Source organism: Alligator sinensis, unplaced genomic scaffold (genome assembly GCF_000455745.1).
Source record: "Alligator sinensis unplaced genomic scaffold, ASM45574v1 scaffold984_1, whole genome shotgun sequence".
Lineage (NCBI taxonomy): Eukaryota > Metazoa > Chordata > Crocodylia > Alligatoridae > Alligator > Alligator sinensis.
In genome coordinates, this window is record NW_005842204.1 from 232,486 (window position 1) to 240,772 (window position 8,287).

Genomic DNA, 8,287 nt, shown 5'->3' on the forward strand with positions numbered 1-8,287 from the left:
TCATTAAAAGTAAATCAAAACAGCAAGAGGTGTGGATTCCTGGCAGAAAGAGAAGCACCTCACACGTTAGCCTGACTCCATGGCACGTGTACCTCACTGTCCGACACTCGATAGTGTCAAGGTTTTGCTGGGGGTGCTGCAGCTTTGGCTGGATACGCGGTGTCCCAGCACGAAGCATTCTCAAGGCATTCTTCTAACCAGGCTTCCTGGCCCTTCTGCGCTATGAGAGCCTTAGAAATACAACACAGCTATCATACAGACACAAATTGCATCATGTCAGTTCACCACTGGCATACACCTTCCCCTCACCTGTGCTACCAAGTAAATTGTTAAAGGCTTCCTGCAACAATGAATGGCACAGCATACAATTAATCCCTTAGAGAAATGGGGCCAATCAACCAGGGGGTGTAAATTGACACAGGCCCATTGATTACACCAGATGATCTCCTGCCCTGTTTCTAGTGTTCACAAACCAATTAAGGGCAAACAAGAACCAGTCCGTTCTGCAGTCCCGAGCTATACAGTAGGAAATGTATGTAAGGACTCCTTCACCCATGTGCACAAATCATTCGAGCCAAGCCATCTGCCTTCCTCAACCATTTGCCTTTGGGGAAGTTTGGCCTCATCTTCATTTGGCAGAAAGATAAAAATTGCATATTGTTATTACCTGCAGTTGATGGGCCTTGAGACAGGTACATTGGGTGCATGACTTACCCAATACACTCAACCCCCAAGACTTTGACAGTATTAGAAAATAACGACTAGTTTTTCCTTGCTGGTTACAAAGTTAATTAAGAGGTTTGTTCCTGTCAGGGGTCCATCCATACCAACTGGGGCTCCATGCAAAGCAAAACTGGGGGTTAAGGGTGTAACTGGGAAGCCTTGGGTGAGAACCGAGCAGCCAGGGTCCCTCCTTACCGTGCACAAGAGCACACCGGCAGATCCACCCAGCTAACAAGCTGTAGCATGCACCAGGCCCCGAAGGTGGGGCATGGAAAAAGGGCATGGCTAGCTCCCAAGCCAACACATGGGTATGCTGCCCTCAGCACAGCCAAGAGCCCAGCCCTGCTGCCATTGACATGAAAGGGAGCTTTGCCATTGATTTCCCGCAGCAACATAGTCAGTGCCCCAAATGAGCAATTACAAATTGGCCAGGGAGACTGACACTCTATGGGTGGTCTCAGATATGAAAAGCTTCAGTGCCTTGCACCAAGGCTGGGCAACGGCTCGTACAGGATTTGCTCGGTCAGCCTGAGGCATGCATATGCCAGGATTTTATGTGAACACTGGACTCTTGTCTCTTCCCCCTCCTGGGCAAGCTGAGAGAGCACAGGCATGGTCATTTTTAATTATGAAGTCCTAAACACAGGGCAAAGAAGCCTACTTCTAATCAGAAAGGTAATCAGGGTCCTTGCTGTATTCCAATAAGCCTTAAAAAGTTCCCTCATTTAAAAGTTGGGGTTAAGCACCATTTTTGTGCCTTAATGAATAGCAAAAGGCTCAAGGGGTTGTGGACTTTTTGCCCCCCCATTTGCCCTAGAAACATCAAGAATGGAAATTCTGGCTTTCCTTGGTTTTGCTGAAGGGCTTCCAGAGTGTCTCAGTGTTGTGACTAATGGATGAGGCAGCGGGTAATGACTCTTCACACAGACAACCTGTCTCTCTCAGGTGGTCGAGGCCCAGACACAGCTTTTCTGGGGGAGGGAAATCACCGCGAGGATCCCTGCCAAGATACCATCCCACTTCATCCCGATGAACGTGTGCAATTTGCCTTCTGTGGAAAGACCACAAGATCTGTCCCAGACTTGGTTAAACCCCAGGAACTTGTGGGAGTTCAAAACCATCTGCTCGGAGGCCTGGTGTAGTGCACCTCCCACTGACAGGCCCCCACCCTTGGCTGCAAGGCTTCATTAAGCATCTGCTGGCCATCGCTATTCCTGGAGTCCCAGAAGATTGAGAAACAAAGCTCCGGGCTGTATTAAAGCCATTTGGACAGAATAGGGAAACACATGCCCAGGCTCTACCTATGTGTGCAGCCCCGGCAGGCCTATCCATATCCAATCTCTTCCCGCTCCATAGACCGCAGAAAGGATGATGCTGGGTCTAGGTCTGGAAAAGGCTGTGGGAAATACTCCAACAGGACAGAAAAGGGAAAGCCCCACTCAAAAGATGCCCTCACTCGCCTGTAGGACTCAAGAGGCCTTGAGACAGCCTGAACAATGAGCTGGAAACAACTGACTGTCTCTCTTCCCCTCTCAGTTGCTCAGGTTTTACACCATCACCTCTGCTTACAATAGCACCTATTGTCAGAGAGCTTTGTGAGCATAGATTGGAGTCAAATTTCTAATGTACATTTCTAGATACAAGGAAAAGAAACCAAAATCAAATGAGTAGACACAAAAGTAGCGCGTTTTCCCTTGCAGGGTACTCTTCAAAAAGGTAGAAAACTCAGAGTTCCCCCAAAATCAGGCTCTGCCCCCCATCCTCCAGCCTGGCAATAGAAAAATAATGGGCAAGGTGGTTCCCTTTGGCCATGGATTACAATGAGGGGATAGTAAAGGACCCAATTGTGCAACTTCTTGGATTAGGGTGCATGTTGCTCACTATTTCCACATGCTATCGATTGCTGTATTGGAGCGCATGAAATAATATGGACTGAATATTTAAAACCACAGGAGGCAAACCCTTATCTTCCACAGGAAAATAATTATTTTATTAAGTATTTTAAAACAACTACTTAACATTTACTCAAGATAAAAATATGTACAAGATCCCACCTTCAGAAAGGCTCCAAAATATAAACACTGTACCTCTCCCCAGGGAAAAAAACCCCCTAACTCTTCTCTTCAAAAATATCCCCAAAACAAAAAAAACAAAACAAAACACAGAAATACATTCATAGTTCTCACGTCTTTATGCTCAAGTAGTTATACAAATAATAGACATCTGAAACGTATTACCCTTTAATATATTTATATAATATATATTTTATATATACATATATATTTATAACAGGATTTTACAAATAAAGGCAACAACTGTATACCAAAAAAAAATCCAATAAAATAAACATTAGAACACAATCTGCAATCAAGCATAGTGCATCTCAACAGCTGGTGCAATGGTAGAATGAAATGAGAATCCAAACAACGTTTACTCTGGACACAATTTCTCCAAACTAGTATGAGGGGGGGGAAAAAAAAAAAAAAAAAAAGTATCACTGCTTTTTTTGTTGTGTTTTTTTAAAGCCAAATCCAACACCATATTTATTCAAAAAGAAATTTCTTTTTCCATGGTGCCGAGTCCCTCTCGGTTCTAGGAGCTGTAAACAGGGAACGTGACAAAGTTCTAACCAACTTTACTTAATCATTTTGGCCAGGGATTACCAAGAAGCCTAAGGGATTTAGATGCCCAAACCTCACTGGGATTAGGCTCCTTTCAAAAAACCTAGCCTTGAATTTTTCAAAGGCACTCAAGGGAGAAAAGTCAGTGGGTCTCTCTCTGGGGACCTCCACTAAATTCTTTCCTCCCACAAGAACTCTGGATTTGACCCAAGTTGTGAAACAGCCAGTTGCTGGCTATTCCCCAGCTAAAGTGATTCTTTAACCATTTTGATTTCAGATATAGCAGACCCAGAAACAACTGTACAGCAGCAGTAGAAGAAAGGTCTGCGGTCAGGTGCAACAAGCAGAGAGATCCATGGGATATTTTCTCCATCCCTCCTGCCCAAACTAGCAGCTTGAGTTATAGGAAGGGCTGCATGTTATTTTATTACTTAGATGTGCACCACATAAAGCTTCCAAGCAGCATCTACATTTTTTTCTTCTTAAACATTCAGCAAAGGTGTGGAGACAAACCCGTCTTAAATCTACCTGAACCACAGACTGTGCATTACCAACCAGTGATTGCTACTCTGATTTTCTTTTTTTTTTTTTTTTTAAGTGGAATTAACACCAATATTTAAAGTAAGTGTGTGTGTGTGTGTGTGTGTGTGTGTGTGTGTGTGTGTGAGAGAGAGAGAGAGAGAGAGAGAGAGAGAGAGAGAGAGATCTCACATACTGGCAACTGGGTGGGGACACAAATCAGTTCAGCTCAAGCCATTGGCGGTGGGCCATTGCTTCGAAAAGCCCTCATGAGAAGTACCATATTTTTATATTCACAGACCCTAAAACCTAAATCCGCCTTGTGGAAATTTTTTCACAGCTTTGAAATATAATCCTAGCTGGCTAAGTCAGCTGTTGCTTGGTAGATGGGGAGGGTTGGGGGTAAAGCACAAAGAAACCTTTTTTTCTTTTTTCCTTTTAAACTCTTCTGAATGGCTAACCTGGTGCATCCTTCATCCTTTCCCAAGCTATCTGAGGAGTCAGGGAAAAGAAGATTTAGCTTCCTATACACAATGAACCTTATCCCCACACCTCAGTCCAGCCGCTATATAAAACTGACAGTCTCAAACTTTAAAAAAAAAAAAAAAAGGTCACACTCTGCTTAGTCTTTGGTTTCCAAGTTCAAAGGAGGAATATGCTTTAAAGCTTGAAGCAGGGCTGAAGAGTCGATAGGGGAATGGGCTGGCATAGGGGAAGGGAGTCTCTGAGGCATCAACAGAGATGGAGAGATTTTATCCGGGTTCATTAACCCGGAAAGTGCTGCAGCAGAGGCTGGGAGACTTGGATACAAGACGGGCACAGACGCTGGGTACCAACACTTCTCTAGCATCGGCAGATAGGCCGTTGCAGATGGCGGGATCAAATAAAAAGGTAGGCACAAAGGAGGCTGGTGAGGGTGAGGGCCCAAAAAGCTGTTTGAAGAGCTAATCATATCACTGCTAAAATGGCCTTCATCTTCTGAAGTTTCCATCCTGGTCCGTTTGGCGGGTGGGTCCTCAGTCTCCTGTTTAATAGAGCTTATTCTCTCTTGCACAGTATATTTGAGTTCTGTATCCTTTTTGAAATACTGTTGATCAGATTTTGAGTCACTTTTCTCCAGTTCTCCCCCATACCCACTGTCTGTGTCTGTGTCACTGCCACTCTGCTCTCCACTGGAGTGGGCAAAAGTCCTCTGTATAACAGGCACACAGTTTTTCCCATGTCCCTCAGCCATTTTGGTCAAAGAGCTGGACTTCTCCTTCAAGTCCACCACCATTTTGGGGGACATGTCTCCAGATTTTCGGCTGCCTCCGCCCTGAAGGACTTCAGAAGCCATTCGGTGCAGATGGCTGACTAGCTGGGAAGATTTCAGATCCTTGCTATTTTCATGCTTTGCCAGGTATTGCAGCACTTCCTTGGCACACATTTGGAAACCAGATCGAAACATTTCCTGGCTGGAATCAAGGTTTCTTGATGACAGGTCACCTGAGGAAACATTAACAGAAACAAATTAAAAATTAACAAAGTGCTAAATAGTTCCATTATCATCATCACAGTGCATTGGTCAGAAGACACTGGGCCTCCATATTAAGCATCCATTACAAAGAAACTAGGTAAGTGAATCTGACTTCACGCTACGGTCAAGCTGAATACCCATTTTTACCATATCCATCTAAGAATGAGTCTTCACATACAAGTTTCGCTTTTCAACTCATTATATGTGGCAATCAGATGCTAGTTTGAGAAGAACAGCAAAAAAGACTCATCAGGAAAACACCTATTCCACAGCCATCGGGAAAAAAAAAGAAAGTGCAAGAGTTCAAACTTTCCCCCTCAGCTCCAGACCCCAGGGAGGACTGGGCTTAAACTTTGACAAGTGACGCCAGCTCTGGCTGTGTAACTCTACTGCACGCCCTGTGGCTGCGGAAAGAGTAGCAGCCTTCTTAGAAAAGCTGATTTTATCCTACCAGGTGCAAGCAAGTGCCGGAAAAGAAGGAGGTACGAAACAGACTTAGAACATCAATAAGCCCTTTAGACTGGTTCCCCCTCAAGCTGTGAAGGGTAGGCAAACTGATTACTGGAGAGACCAAAAAAAGTGTGGGTTAAACAGATGTTTTCATCTGTTTGAGAGAAAAAAAAAAAAATGTAAAAGCTCATCAAATCAATGGAAAGATTCTGGCCAGCGTATCTTTGGATTAGGCCGCCCAGTAAAAATGTACTTCCAAATGAAATATTTTAATATTCAGTTGAACTGAAAAATGAAAAAAATCATGGCCAAGTATAAATGAACCAAATAGGGCAATATAGGGTATCTTTTCTGCATGTGGGCACACATACATGCTGCAGGGAGAAGGGCGCAGGAGTAACTAAAGGAGTGGGGGAATGTGCTTACATGTCCCTTCTCCAAAACCTAGTCTCGTAAGTCACCCATATTTCAAAGGAGCTGAAAGCGAGTTCGCTCTGCACACTAGGACTCTCACGTGATACAAGCATGACTTGAATACTCACCAGCTTGTAAGCCACTCTGTAATGCAATTATTTTCTGCTGCTGCTGCTCTATGAGATTGGTCAGTGCTTTCACGTGTTTCAAGGTAAGTTCAAGAACCACTGCCTTCTCCAAGTGACCTAAAGTCTGGAAACAAAAAGACACATAAGTACAGTTCCGATGAAATGAAAGAGTTACTGCCATGGGAGAGAGCTAACAGTGTCCTTACTCTGCAAAATCTTTTATCCTGAATAAAAAGTGGCTCTGACTCCAGAGTTTATTATGTAAGCCATAAAAAAACAAGGTGGTGCTGGTTGCAGAGAAAGCTGTTAAGTGGCTCTGACTCCAGAGTTTATTATGCAAGCCATAAAAAAACAACAAGGTGGTGCTGGTTGCAGAGAAAGCTGTAGTTATGTCTTATGAGTATTTTGGGACCAACTACATAGCTTGGAGGAAAGTATCTTATTTATCTGTTCTGCTACCCCTGCCGGTATCGTGACCTTAACACCAGGGACTCCAATCAAGAGTTCTTTTGAACAGCGACAGGAGAGGGGAAACCTGCAAAGTGGCAACCAAAATAGCTTTCCCCAATAAAGTTCTGCGATAAAAATATACTTAAAAAACCCCCAGCCCCTTAACACTCATATTGTGAAAACCAGAAGTCCTGAATGCTACAGCAGGAGAGGTTGCTACCTTGAATATCTACTCCACTATGTGAATGTAGCAAATCATTTAAATCTTGGCAGTAGGTAGCATTGAAACAAAGTCTAAAAGGACCGGACCGTGGGATAAATTAGGGATCGCCTAGTAACTGGCGTCTGGTCCTACTTTGCAAAGAGCGGCATGAAGCATTTCCAAGATCCAAAAGGAAATGCCCAAACCTTCGCCGAACGATGTTAAAATTCAAGCGTGCATTAACGACCTTTACAAAAGGCCCGATTGTACCATAGCAGCAGCTCAGGTCTTATCTTTCTCCCTCCCTACTGCATTACAGGCATTGGTATAGAAATTCACTGCCTTTGCAAGGAAATCTAATGCTAAAGGAAGATCGAAGTGGCAACTCCAGCCAAATCTCAGCCTTTCCCAGCCTGTGCTGCAGTGCTCAAAGGAAGCCTCTAGATGGCACGTTTACTTGCACAGAAATCCAGGAGACCAGCACGCACCCCAAAAAGGAAGAGGAGCTTGGCCAGTAGCCAGATTTTCACTTACTGTAAGTTTGAGATGTTCTGGTAAGAGATCTTTCAGTTGGGCGATGCACTCGTTAATCCTATCCCGCCTTTTCTTTTCTATCAGCCTGTGGGGCAACTTGTAGGTCTCCTGCAAACCAACAGCAGGGAGAGAAAGGTGGCTAAGTCAGTCAGCCCAGATCCCAAATGAGTCCCTAGCACCATGGAGAGACACAGCGATCAGAAATGATCTAGAAACTAAAACGCGACCTCCCGGCGATGTCACCAGGGAGCTCGACTGGCTTCGTCCCTTGCAGAAGCATCGCTCAACTCCTGCAAAACTCGGTTGCCCTCCTTCCCCCGCTGCAGGAGACGCGGGTTACGCCAAGCACAACCATCCCACCGCCAAGAAGCCTGGAGGCAGGGCAAGGCAAGCTGTCCGGGCTTCTCTCCCACCCTTGCGCGCGCGCTGGCAGAAGGGCACCCCCGGCCGCCCCAAATCCGGGCGGCCAGCGCCAGCTCTCTAGCGGATGGTGCGGGCGAGGTGGGCTCCTCTTACCTTGCTGTCCTCGCTCCTTTTCAAGCCTCGCCGGGGCTTGTAGACCTGGTACATGTGGGCGAAGTCCAGCCTGCGCACAGGGGGGAGAACAAAGCGGCGTTAATTTTAATTGAAGTTCAAGCCCCGTCCCTGCTGCAGCCCCCTCCGCCCCGGGGTCAAGTTCAAGCCCATGCCCGGCTGGGGGCATCCGCAGCCCGCCGCTTACCCGGGCATG

At 45.5% G+C, this 8,287-nt stretch overlaps 1 protein-coding gene across 1 annotated transcript in view; it reads right to left on the bottom strand.

Moving 5' to 3' along the window:
- Window positions 1–2,691: 2,691 nt before the first annotated feature.
- Window positions 2,692–8,287, bottom strand: part of BHLHE40 (basic helix-loop-helix family member e40) — a 7,050-nt gene continuing 1,454 nt past the window's right edge. The window contains exons 2-5 of the mRNA XM_006026699.3: window positions 8,074–8,143; window positions 7,558–7,665; window positions 6,372–6,495; window positions 2,692–5,348 (exon numbers count right to left, since the gene is read on the bottom strand). Coding sequence (XP_006026761.3) covers window positions 4,486–5,348; window positions 6,372–6,495; window positions 7,558–7,665; window positions 8,074–8,143 — 1,165 coding nt within the window. The 3' untranslated portion in view covers window positions 2,692–4,485. The remainder of the gene's footprint in view (window positions 5,349–6,371; window positions 6,496–7,557; window positions 7,666–8,073; window positions 8,144–8,287) is intronic.